This window comes from Falco punctatus (genome assembly GCF_963210335.1).
Source record: "Falco punctatus genome assembly, chromosome: 8".
Taxonomy (NCBI): Eukaryota; Metazoa; Chordata; class Aves; order Falconiformes; family Falconidae; genus Falco; species Falco punctatus.
Genome location: NC_137588.1, coordinates 64,083,735 through 64,096,395, shown reverse-complemented (window position 1 = coordinate 64,096,395; position 12,661 = coordinate 64,083,735). Strand labels below are relative to the sequence as shown.

The following is a 12,661-nucleotide window of genomic DNA, read 5'->3' as shown; positions in this document are numbered from 1 at the left end:
ACTTCAACACACAGGTACCACCACCTAGGAGTAAATCAGATGAAGGGATCAATTCACCGTTGCCCATCCTCCCTCAATCCAATACTTAACTGTTCTCAACCCGGTCAAATACTGGACTACAGACATTATTTAATTTACAAGATAAGTCTCACCATACACTGTTGTATACTCAAAAGGTCAAGGAGGGAACATAAGCGTTCATAATACAAACCTACAAGCCTCTCTCCTCAACTTTCATTATGATTTTATACCACATAACTTCAGTGAAATTACTGTTTAGTTCTAGGATTAAGAAAAAAAAATAAATCACCCTCAGCCTCCTGAGTGACTAGACTGAGAGATGGAAAAGGCATATTCATCACTGGCTATCATCCTTGGATCCTCCCCTCTTTGCCTTTCCCTGTGGCTACCGACCTCCTCTGTCTGATAGTGCAAAGCTCACACACCAGTTCGTTTCGTTCATCAACAAGCAACGTGTTCCTGTCTTCCAGCTTCCGGATTGTGGCATTCAGCTCTGCTATCCTCTTCTGGTTTCTGCGCAAGTCCTGTTCATTGGCAACAACATAATACAGTTACTGATTTTTTTTCAAAATACATGCTTGGGAAAAAGAATCCTCAAAAACCACACACCGGTCAACTTAAGCTGTCATCAAGAAATTATATTTATGGATTTTTACAGCATTGAACACGCTGGCAAAAATACACATATTTTTGGAAGAATGTATCTGGTTTGGGGGATAATTTAATGGAAAATTTTTACCTCCTTAAAAAAATAAAGAGAAAATAACCAAACAGATATCAGTAATTTTTTTTATGATGGGGAAGAAAAAGCAAAAAGCTAAAAATTCTAATTTTTATTGCCTTTTCCTATACATCTGCTGAGCTGCTATGTCAGGTGAAAAAGTAAGGACATTCCTTTCAGTATCAATTGCATTTACTTTTTTATTCCTCATTTGTATATGTGTATATACATGTATATATACACATCTGTGGTGCAAACATATATTCAGTCACAGAACCAGTGAGTTGCATGCTTTGTGAATGACAGCAAGGGCTGTATATGTGGAGAATAAGACAGAGAAAGAGGAGGACCTCCTAAAAGTCTCCTGGATGGCACTCCCACCCCTTCTCCCTGCCCATCTTCCCAATTCTATCTGTTTTTGAGCATGTATGCTAACCAGGTAGTTATGATCATGGAACAATTCTTTCAAATGGGCACTAATTATTTAAGATGTTTTATATCTGTAAAAAGAGCAACTGAGGGAACAGCCTTACAAAGCTTTGTTGTCCCACTAGCGTTCTCTCTGAAGAATCTACAGACACAACAACTCTGTAGCGACTAAGAGTGGGAATGTTTTCCCAGGGCCCGAAAAAATCTGAGCACAAGAAATACAGCCATGTTTCTGTTTTGCAGGGGCCAGTAAAACCTGCGTACAGGGCTGCTGCAGTGCTCTGAACCATCTCCGGCCCTTCCTGGGATCTCTCTCTTGGGACTGCTCATGTTACACTCTGCCTCCTTCACCAAGAAGAGCTGTTCATCCAGAGCTTCCTTCTGCAGCTGCAGCTTCTGCACATAGCCTGTCTGCGTCTCCAGCTCTTTCTCCAAGGAGAAGATGATCCTGTCTTTAGCCTTGATCTCATCCATCTGAATAAGAGAAACACCAGAACGATATTACTGGGTAAAGGCAACAGCATTCTTCAATCTAGCAGTATATAATTTACTTAATAGCAGTGTTCACCACTTAAATCTGCTATATCATACTGCATCAGGCTTGTAAAACAATACACTTTGAGGTTTCAGCCATAACCGTACATTGGCACAGCAGCAGATTCACCAGCCTCACACAGAGTAAAGCCCAGGAACTGAGCATGATACGACGTGTTAACAAAAAGTTGGATGAAGAGTTCAGGCTTTCACTTGGATTTTGGTCAGTTATTTATACTAGTAAAAAATAAGTACAGACTGACAAACTCAAAAAAGTTTAGACTAGCTCCTGCTCATGTAAACAGAGCTACATTAGCTGAGGCAGTAGAAGTTATGGTCCCATTCTCACAAACAAAAGACCTGTGCAGACCCAGTATTTCTTAAAGCTGATTGTCATGTTATTAATCTTCTGCTGAGTGCAACTCAAGGCTACCCATTTTATTGTTACTTCATTTCTGCCTAATAGCCCAGGGCTATCCAATACAAAAAGTCTAATTTCACCTCATAGCAACTTTTTAGAACAATGGCTTATAGGAAAATTTGAGATTAAAACTTTAGAATAAGATTAGCCCATGCAAGCCTTGCAACCATAAAAATTGATACAAAACCACTAACATCATTGAGCTCAAGAAAATTTGGTGAACCAGAACTTGCAAATGCTCGAGCGAAATAAAGCTGCTGTTGTCTGGAAATTGCATGAATTGTTCCCTGAAAGAAAAAAAAAGCTATCTATGCTAAATTTTGCCTGAAGCTGCCAAAGATACTTTCTGGTCTTGCAGCTTTCTAGGCTTGCTGAAATCCTACCCAAAGTATTTTTCAATGACCAGGGCTAAATTCTGATGTTCATTAACTAGATGTCACTCTGAGGTAATTTCCTCCACTCTGATACCAATACAATGGAGGTGGAAACTATTTGTCTAAGTCAGATAAAAGTAATTCTGGACTTGTTCAAGGTTCTTATGCAAGTAAATAGCCTTCAAAAAGCTTTTCATCAGCTGCTAAAGACAAAATCACACAATACATAGGTGGAACCTGAGTTGATCTTAATGTTACTAAATGACTCAGTTTTATCCTGAATTTCACTATAGCTTCTTTTTATATTAAAACTCTAAAAACGGATCCTCAATTTCAGATGAGAAAAAAAGAAAAGTAACTTGTCCTCATGGTTAGAAGGGTCAAAATTCAGAATACAGATATGAAAAATCCCCCACTATTAGTCTGTACTACATTACTGAACAATTTGGCAACATACGAACATACCTCCAGTACACGGACTTTGAATTGGGGGTGAGGGGGGAATCAAGGCAGGGGGGAGAATATCTTTCTGGACAGTTTAAATTACCATTTCTTTTACTTAAGTGTCAAATCTTGAATCCCAGTTTTCAAGCCAAACTGTCCAACACTGCATGCAGGTCCAGCTCCCCAGATGATAGGGAAACATGGCAACTTGCACCATTGCTGATGTGGGCCTCATGTTGCTCATTTTCCCCAGTAATTACTGAATTCAGCTATTTGCCAAGACCAAAACAAAAGACATCTCCCCTTCTGCCATGGTTTAATGTGTTCAAGATACCATCACAAGGGCTACAGAAACTAGCAAACTGCAAGTGCAGATGCAAACGCTTTTTCTAACACTTTGCACTGCACATGTATTAGCATCTCAGCAAGCCGAATCCTCATGGACTAGGCCCATCACTCTCTTACTTTAAGGTGTTAGCTACCATCACGGTGGTTGCTCTAGCTGACTCACCATGATCTACTTACTGCTGAGGAATGACAGTGAGAAGTTTGTAATACTTTTGCAAACTAAGGTGCATTGCAATGTTCTGTTATTCAGAAAAAGTTAAGAGGCACAAGAGGCAAACTCACTACAGCCTAAGAGAACACATGAATTGTTTCAGTTACTGACCAGGCGACGAATATCCCTTTCGCTCTCCCATTTGATCTTGGAAATGGCTTCCTGGTGCGACTGATGCTCACTCCGAAGATCCCCTGCCTTGATCTTATCAGCTTGGATCATATTGTTAAGGGCCTCATCTACCTGCTTTTTGGCAGACTTCAGTTCAGTAATTTCCTGCAGAAGCTTAAGACGCTCCGAGTCAAACTGTTTTCTGGCCTCTTCACGAGCCTCAATAGTCAGCGCTGTCCTTACTTTATCACTGCTCCCATCCCGCAGCGCGCACAGCGCTGACTTGAGGCGCTGGATTTCGCTGTCTCGGACTTTGACCATCCGTGTCATCTCCTGCTCGTGCTGTTTGATGAGGTTCTCCCTCACAGCCTGCAGCTCCTTCATTTTCTCCTCATGGAGTTTGGCTTTTAGCTCCGTGATCTGCACAGTCTGCTTGCGCTGCTCCACCTCACGGATACGCTTAGTTTCTTGAGTCTTCTCTCTTTCAAGTTTAGCAACCTACATTGAGATAAAATGAAAGTCACCTGCTACCAACATGTTATCAAAACAAGCCCACCCAGACACAGAGCCATGCCAAACGGAGGAAGACCTTGCTGCAGACCCTAACCAATCCTCCACCCTCCTACATCAAAATATGGGCCAACTCCTAGAGCACTGACCTAGATTTTACACTGTCTTTACTCAAGCCAAAACAAGCCTTCTCCAGGTGTCTTGCCTCATGCAGTGACACTACATGTACTTCCAATAGTTCCTTAGGAAATAAGACTCCATGATATGCGTGCATTTGCCTAACAACTTTTTAACTCATCAGTCAAATTCACCAGAAAATTAGAGGGCTCAGAAACAGCAAGGTTCCTACAACTTTCATGACCATGGACAGTCAATCAGATGAGAGAGAAGTGCTTGCCTCTGTATGATCCCAACAGGGGTAAGGTGCAAGTGTGAAAGTCCAGGAAACATTCCATCTTTTACAGATGTTCTTATCCATACAGAGAGCTTTATTGGGCATCTGTAGTCACTTCTTAGACACATATCTACAGAAAAGCATGCTTCATTGTTTATTATGCTTATGGAACAGCTAGCTTTACTTGAAATACGCCCTTTGCTACTCTTCATTAATGACAATTTTTAAAAGTTCTTTGTCCATAGCTTTGGAGTCAAAGTTACAGAGCAATCAACCAGTCCTCAGTACTGAATCTCTAGGTGTAGCTTCATACCTCTGAGCAATTCCACAAAAGAAACCTACGCCAAAGAAAAGTAATGGATAAAGAATGATGTCAGTTCAAATCAAACTCGGGTTTGCCATTTACAGTGAAAAAGAATGTGGTTTCAAAGATTGTATGAACTTCCTTGTTAATTCCTTTTTAAGTAAAGACCAAAAAGAACAAAGAAGAAGAGTGAGCAAACCTTTCAGAAAGAAAAAACAGTGGAAAACCCATTCAATATGAATAAGCATATAGTAGGCCACCTGAAAGCCCTCCAAGAAACACTGGTGGTTTAGCCTGCAGGCCTACTAGATTACTTAAGAGAAGATTTAGCTAAGGTAGGAAGTGCTTTCAGCTATTTGCAGAGCTGATTGACTTTTGGGTTTTTTCTCCCACGCTATCTCCATCTTATTTCAGATACACCTTTCCCAAAATAAGCCACTAGAAGAGTTTGAAAGCATAGTTTTCAGTTTCAATCACCAAAGTCATCCTGACAAGTAACAGACTCTACAAATGAGAGGAATCTTCCTCAGAAGGCTCCTTGGAAAACAAATCTGAAAGATTTTCCTAGAACTCCCTTCACAGGGCTCTGTGAAGGCCCCTTTCCAGTGTTACTCGAGCACATAAAATATATTTCAGATAAACTTGTTTTGATTTTGTTTTCAAGACTTTTCTACTCTTGTAACTCTCATTATTTTGGACCATCCCTGAACAGATGTCTAGTAACAAAATCTGCACTGGCAGCTTCCATATTGGAATTCCATAGCTGCAGTGATAATAAAAGCAGCAAGACTCAGAACGTAGTGGAAAGCATTACAGAAACTCCCTGGGCCATCAGTTTTCTGGCAGCCAGCCTGTGGCTCCTTAAGAGAATAACTTAGCCTTGCCTATGTGCACCACATGAAAGCCAAAGCCTGCAAGGCAAATGAAAGAATCAAAAACCATTTTTGCCTTCAAGACTGTCATTGACCATTTGACAAAGAAAAGGATGCAGAATGAGTTTGAAAGACTGACGATATCTGCTTTGTTGCCATTTTCAAATCTTGTCCATTTTAAAAGGCTGCAAAATAACAGCTATAAATCTGACTGGTAGGTGAAGGGAGAATGCCCCCAGAGATTCTTAGAACATCAGGTAACACAGAACTGGCTATTCTTGCTTTCATTTAGCTTCTCCTAAACTATAGAAACCAACTTCCGCTATACTGGCTAACACGTGTCAGAGATTACCAGTATGATTAACCTTGATATATTGGCATGAACATCTGTTCCTAAAAGAAATAAATTATCAAAAAGACCTTACAGGCTGAAGGATTTGTGGTTATTCAGGTTTGGAAGCTAGAGGCAAGTCATTCTGGGTTTATTTGCCCAACATATACGCTTATCTGTGAAGGAATCAAAGAGGCAGGTTGATGGATTTCAATTGTATTCCATTTGGAAAAACAATATATCACTAGGCATCATCCTTTGATAATGTGGCTGCCACCAGGCTGCAGGTGGGGGATGCCCAGGTGCAGTTAGTACTGCCTCCAGTCCCCTTCATGAAAACTCACTAGGAGTAATTAAGCAGACATTTGTTATCTTTACTGCTTATAAAGAACACACTACTAAACCTGAAGACTGCCTTAATCACCACCCATGTGCAGGGAACTTTAGCACTTACCACAAAAGGGTTTATTGCACAAAAGCCATACTCTGACTATAAAACATACAGTGCTTGCCACTAGAAGCATCTCTAAATGAAGAGGGAGAAACACTGTGGAGAGCAAAAAGTACACTTCCTTGCAAAGCCACTTTGGCATCAGCTGCAGGAAAATTGGTGCCGCTTGCAAGGATTTCAACAGAATGTGGGCAGGGTATGTGCAGGGTAGGTGTAAAACAACAGCTAGTATTTTATACTTGGGTAACACCCAGCCCATTACCTTTTCACAGGTTACAAAACTAGTAGTGTAAACAGGTGATATGTGTTTCGCAAGGGTGGCCCCAGCACGGACAACGTAGGAAAAGAGAGTGAAAAGTTAAGCAGAAGATGAAGGCAAGAGCTGAAGCCACAGCACACAGCGCTGAGGTGGTACCAAAGGCTTCTGAAGTATATGGGAGGCACCTCAAACCTTCACAGGTACATCTGTCCCCTGCATGCATGATACTCAGCTGGCTTTAGCCTAACTCTACACATCTGAGACTGTAACTCCAGCATACTGTTAGCACCTGAACAAGCTTTAAATAATGCACACATATGCTAGCATATACAATACAGTTTGGCTGCACTGGAGATGGATTGCAAGGGTTGACATGGATTGTCATGCTACACACTTAGGGAATACTTAACTTCAAAATAAGGGCATGTCTTGCTGAAATATCAGCCATTCAAAAAACAGCAACAGCACCCAGTTTCTAAACACCAAGTGGGCAGGATGAAACCCACTAACTGGAATATGGCCAAAGATGTTACAAAAGACGTATCACTCCCATTTGAGGGCCAAAGACTTCTTAATCTTGTACCTCAGTAAAAAAGAGGCTGTTCCACATAAGCAACAGGACATCCACCAAAGAAAATGTTATATGGGGGGAAATTATCATACCACTGTTCTAGGAAAGAGTTGCATTGCATATGTTAATTTCTGTGATATTATTTTTTCCATGTGTTTCCCTCTTTCAGTGCAGACACTGTTATTTAAAACCAAACCCTCACTCACCTTGGATTTCTCCTGATGCAGCTCAATTTGAATGTCTGTTAGCTTGGTCCTGAGTTCCTCGTTGGCAGCCTGTAGGGCAACAATCAGCGCCTCAGGCTTTTCGCCCTTGCTACGTCCTTTTTTTGACATGGTTTCTTATCAGCGGAAGTCCACGTGTTTAATTATTTCAAATACGTTCTGCCATCTTTTTCTGTTCCTTTCAGTGCCAGTTAGTTCAGCACCTACTGCGTGACATTCCTTAAGGTCCTGGACTCAGCTGCTTTGGAAGCCCTGCGAGAAGTAAGACATACTATTATTTGTCAGTGGACACTGCAGCATGACAGCTCACATGGTTACAGAACACAAGAGATAGCTCACTTCTCCAAACACTGCAACCTCTGTCTGAAAACCTGCAAGGGAGATCCCACACAATCAGGCTTCTGTATGCAAGTCTGGCATACTAGTGGAGATTCCACGTATGTCCTTTTTCTGTTCTCAGAAGGGACACCATGCAAGGAAGATAGTTTGTTTACCATAAAGATTAGTGCTGTTAAGAGTACAGGACTGGAAAGGGCTGGCCACTTAATCCAAGACTTACGCTCAGAGGTAACCACAAAGCAGGCACTTCAGTCTCAAGTATCTACCAACAGTATCTTCCTCTTACCCTTCCCAACCCTTGATCCCCCACAAGACCCCGTGCCAAACTCAGACTTCCCACAAGACACCTACAATCTCCCACAGGAAGAAAAGGAAAGTGCTGAAGTACTCACCAGCGTTCTGGATCTCCATAGAATCAGAGAACTAATAGCATGCAAAAGCCTGTATCAGACTAGAAAATGTCCCCTTTGCCATTTCCAAGAGAAGTTTAAAAAAAAATAAAAATCCACCAATGGTTTCCATTTTTGGGGTAAAACTCTGTCCTAAGCCAAAGTGATGCAGTAAGCTTAAACCCAAGCACATCAGCAAGGTATGCAGATCAGGAAGCCAAGGGTTTTTTCCACATCACTACGAATATGGGTATCCCTCTGTCCTGTATACCTATTAGGGTTTTGGTTTGTTTGATTTTGTGGGTTTTTTTTGGGAGGGGGACAGGTAGCATTTGTCTTGGTTACTGGCATTGACTGACAGCTTTGGATAAAGAGGTATTCTGTTGATATGGAGAAATAGTGTGAAATGGGGACAATGGACACCGACTGTGATTGTATATGTCTGCTCAAGGAATGTGGGTACGGTGACTAGTCATGGGTGCGGTGTCTGGTCACATAGGCACACAGCTCTGAGGAGACAACTACAGTTTTTGAGGAGATGCCTGCCCCTCCTTCCTCTAACAAAGGGGCTATTTTAAAAAGAATGAGAAAAGGATGAGAGACATTCCAAGGCTATCTAGAGGGAGGGAGTGCTAAGTCTCCTTGCTGGAAGATCGGATGGTCACGGATGGTCACAAGAACATGAATCACCTACAAACCTGCAAGACCACCACATTCCAGGCAAAGGACTGATAAGCTAATTAACATACGAAGCGGGGTTTAGGTAACGAATATGTATAGGTGTCAATTGAATATTCATTTGTTTTATTGTATAAATGTGAGATGGTTCGCCACGTCGGGCATGCACACTTGTGGAGGAGCGATCCCCCGTGCATCTGCGCGCAATAAACATACCTACTTTATAACTTTCGAGTTATAGAGTCTAATTCTGCACGTCACTGTCTACCCACAAAATAACTGTGGATTTAATAAGCTCCCTAGAAAGTTCTGTGCCCATGTGTCTCAGCACGAAACAGGAACTGAGACAGTGCCATGCTCATGTTCAGTCACACTGACATTCCTATCACATCAACAAAACCTGCAGAAATGACACATAGCCTTTGAGACAACAGCAGAATCCTCAGTAAAGAATGTCATTGTAAACTGAACAAAGCAGATTCACTTCTTGCCACACTGATCCTGCTACCCTGAAAACACTGTCCTGTATCACCCAGGGCTTCCCACGCTGCTCCCAGTTACAGTAACTCTGAAATCCTGACATTGCATTGCACATGTACAACTACAAATGAGAGCAGGATCTGATCCATATTTCCCACAGTGCCTCATATTCAATACTGGTAATAAAGGATCTAATCATGCTAGTTACACGAAGACTTTTTCACCAGGAGAGCTGAAACAATAGAGATTTCAGTACAGCTGAAACAGAGCTGAGCCTGCTGTAGGTGCAGACAATTGAGAAAGAAAATGGGCTTTAGAAAGCAGTTAATAAATATGGCTTGTTCTTGTCATGTATCATATGACACAGCACATACAGATCTGATTTAGTGCTGGCTTGGAAAACAACCAGGTCAGATGGGACAGAAATAGTCAAGAAAGCAGAAATCTTTGGCTGTCAATACCAAATGAATAATAATAATACATGAAGACTTGTTGGGTTTGAGCAATGGATGACACTTTAGCCAGATTAGGCATGCAAAGGATGGCTTTCAATAAAGAAAACAGTACATAAACAAAGAGGTAAGGATAATAGATTTGAAAAATCACAGAAGATTATCTCCTGCATAGGGGAAATGCTTCTTTGCTGTGTTGTTTATGATCCTCAACCACCCTGAAAGCAGAAAGCACTTTCAGATGCTCCTCCAGCCCAGAGGCCTCTTCAGCAGACAGCACGAGAGACTGTGAGTACACGTGGCAGCTCCTGCTGGCTGAGGCTGCCCCCACAACGGGCACATTTCAATAACTGCTGCCACACAACACCAAGGGCAGTCCTACAGTCGCAGGCACCACACCACGTCATGCAACGAGCTGCTGCCAGGTCTGCCTCCCAGAGACTAGCAGCAGTTCATACCAGATGAATGTTTCCATGCAGGAATAAGATACCTTGTAAGTTTACGCTTGACAGAATAAAGACATGTAATTACAGATACCATCACCCTGCAGATGGAACGCTGCGGTGCTACCCAGTCACTGCGTATGGACAGTACAGACTGGAACAGCAGCAAAAAAGCTCAAGTCAAACAGCAACAGTGCATACACACTTCAGTTCGGAAAAGAACACAATAAAGAGAAAATCCAGAATGAGGTGCAAAACCCACAATCTCAGTCTTCTACAAAAGGGTAATTTAGTCTCTAACAGCTAATCAAACAGGCTTTGATATTTTTTTCTCTGCAGATGTAAAACACAAGTTTAGCATTTGTAGAGAAAGCCATTCTAGAGGCAATGGTGACATGCTACAGGCTGAGATAACAGAAACTTCTACTAATGTACCAGGGCCACACAGCCCAAATGTGGCTTGGATGGTGTTTACTGGGGAGCTCTTGTGATCACTTCTGCTGCCTCTTTCTAGGCGTGGAGTCAGCAGACACAGCTCTAGTGCTGCCAGGCTTTTCCAGTTTTCCCTGAGAGAAATTTAGAAAGGAAATCAATTAGAGATGGATTAGGGGGGAAAATATCCACTGAAAAAAGAAAAAGAAACTGAGGCAAAATTTGTTACCTGCAAGATGGTCTCCAAGAGACATTCCTGACAGTGGAAAATGCTTTAATAAAAACAGAGAAGTGTTTCAGAGCCTAAGACAGCCAGTACTACAGAGGAAAAAAGAACTGAGAGGGACCTAACTGGTCACTTCCATCTTGCAGTCCTGTTCTTTGATTAATGAAATCAAGTAACTACCTCCCAGGATGTCAGAGTGATGCTATTAGGCCTACAATACATTAACAGAGCTGAGGTTACAGCAGGTACAACATACATATGAAGCTACACTGGAACAGGCTTCCTGGAGAGGAGGTCGATGCCCCGTGCCTATCAGCATTTAAAAGTCATTTGGACAATGCCCTCAGCACGCTTTAGCTTTTGGTCAGCCATGATGGGTCAGTAGTTGGACTAGGTGATTGTTGGAAGGGACCTACAACTGAAATATTCTGTTTTAACAGACCAGATCAACCTTACAAATTTAGTCTATTGATCTGGCTAAGTATCCCACTGAAGACACGGGGAGATCCATAATTGCGAAGCTATGTTATTACTCTATGCGGAGCAGCTCTAAATAGGTAAAGGTCAGTCAAAAAATGTACCCCAAAACTGCTTTTTCACTGAAACTTCCATTTGAGTAAATTAATATTTTTGGCAAGAATTATCTTCTTTCTGTGGAATTATTTTTCCCTGAAAGAGCACTACAATATTCAGATGCCTACAGTTGTATCTTTTCACTTGTCAGGGCGGCCTACCATTCTTTCAGAGGGAAGGGCCCAATGAGTTTGTCAGTTCTCCATCATACTGCTTTTAATGCATAAAGCTTGAATTCTATGCCAAAGCATTTCTAAATATCTGCTTTACCAGTGCTGGCTCACAGACCTTCGCAGACTGCACTGAGGGAATAGCCCTTCATAAAAATCCCTGGTATCTTGCAATACCACACACTCCGCACAGGGTGCTAATTATATTACTGAAGAGCACTGCCCCTGCAGTCTGCTGTGGTAATCTAGGCAAGTTAGGAGGCTAATTTCACTGACTGCCATGTCCTTGCTACACTGAGCACTCTCAGTTCCAAAGGAGGTAAGGCAGCCAACAAGATGTACTGGTTCTCAGCAGTACACATTACCAAATCTTTGATTTGAAGAAGAAACAGGTTAGTTCCTTAGATAAATTCCCTTGTTTTCAATGGGACACAGCCTTCAGTATATAGACCTCTATGAAGTACACAGGGCACTGTGTGGACACCATTAGATACATCAACTCAACAAAATTACATCACCATAGTATTCCCAGATTGTGGGAATAACATGACCCTAATAACTGTTTCAAAACCTGGTAGTCTATTTGGCAATGCAACTATTCAGAGATTGCAAGAAGCATCTGTCAGATGTCTCTAAGCAAAAAGACTGGCAGAATTATTTACGATGAATGACTGCCAAGTACAATAGCAGCTGGAGTGTCTCCTATCAGCTTTGCCCTCTACCAGCATGTGTCAGTATAATCTGTAGGAATTATTGTTGGAGCCCTTGGAGCCATGAAGACCTCTGGTTATGCAAAAGAGGGCTTAAAAAAAAAATTAAGAAATCCTATGTACAAATTTCCATCCAAGATGGCAGGATAAAACCCATTCCTAAAACATAATAAATTCAGTCAGGAGCTCATCAGGAAAGATTCCATTTTGCCCCTCAGAAAATCCACCCAGTAAATTCT

At 41.8% G+C, this 12,661-nt stretch overlaps 1 protein-coding gene across 9 annotated transcripts in view; it reads right to left on the bottom strand.

The window, feature by feature from the left end:
* Window positions 1–12,661, bottom strand: part of JAKMIP2 (janus kinase and microtubule interacting protein 2) — a 75,290-nt gene that overhangs the window by 37,052 nt on the left and 25,577 nt on the right. For all 9 annotated transcript variants that reach the window (XM_080397833.1, XM_080397828.1, XM_080397834.1 and 6 more), the window contains exons 2-5: window positions 7,513–7,782; window positions 3,615–4,112; window positions 1,436–1,645; window positions 447–545 (exon numbers count right to left, since the gene is read on the bottom strand). In XM_080397833.1, the coding sequence (XP_080253959.1) occupies window positions 447–545; window positions 1,436–1,645; window positions 3,615–4,112; window positions 7,513–7,641 (936 nt within the window). In that variant the 5' untranslated portion in view covers window positions 7,642–7,782. The remainder of the gene's footprint in view (window positions 1–446; window positions 546–1,435; window positions 1,646–3,614; window positions 4,113–7,512; window positions 7,783–12,661) is intronic.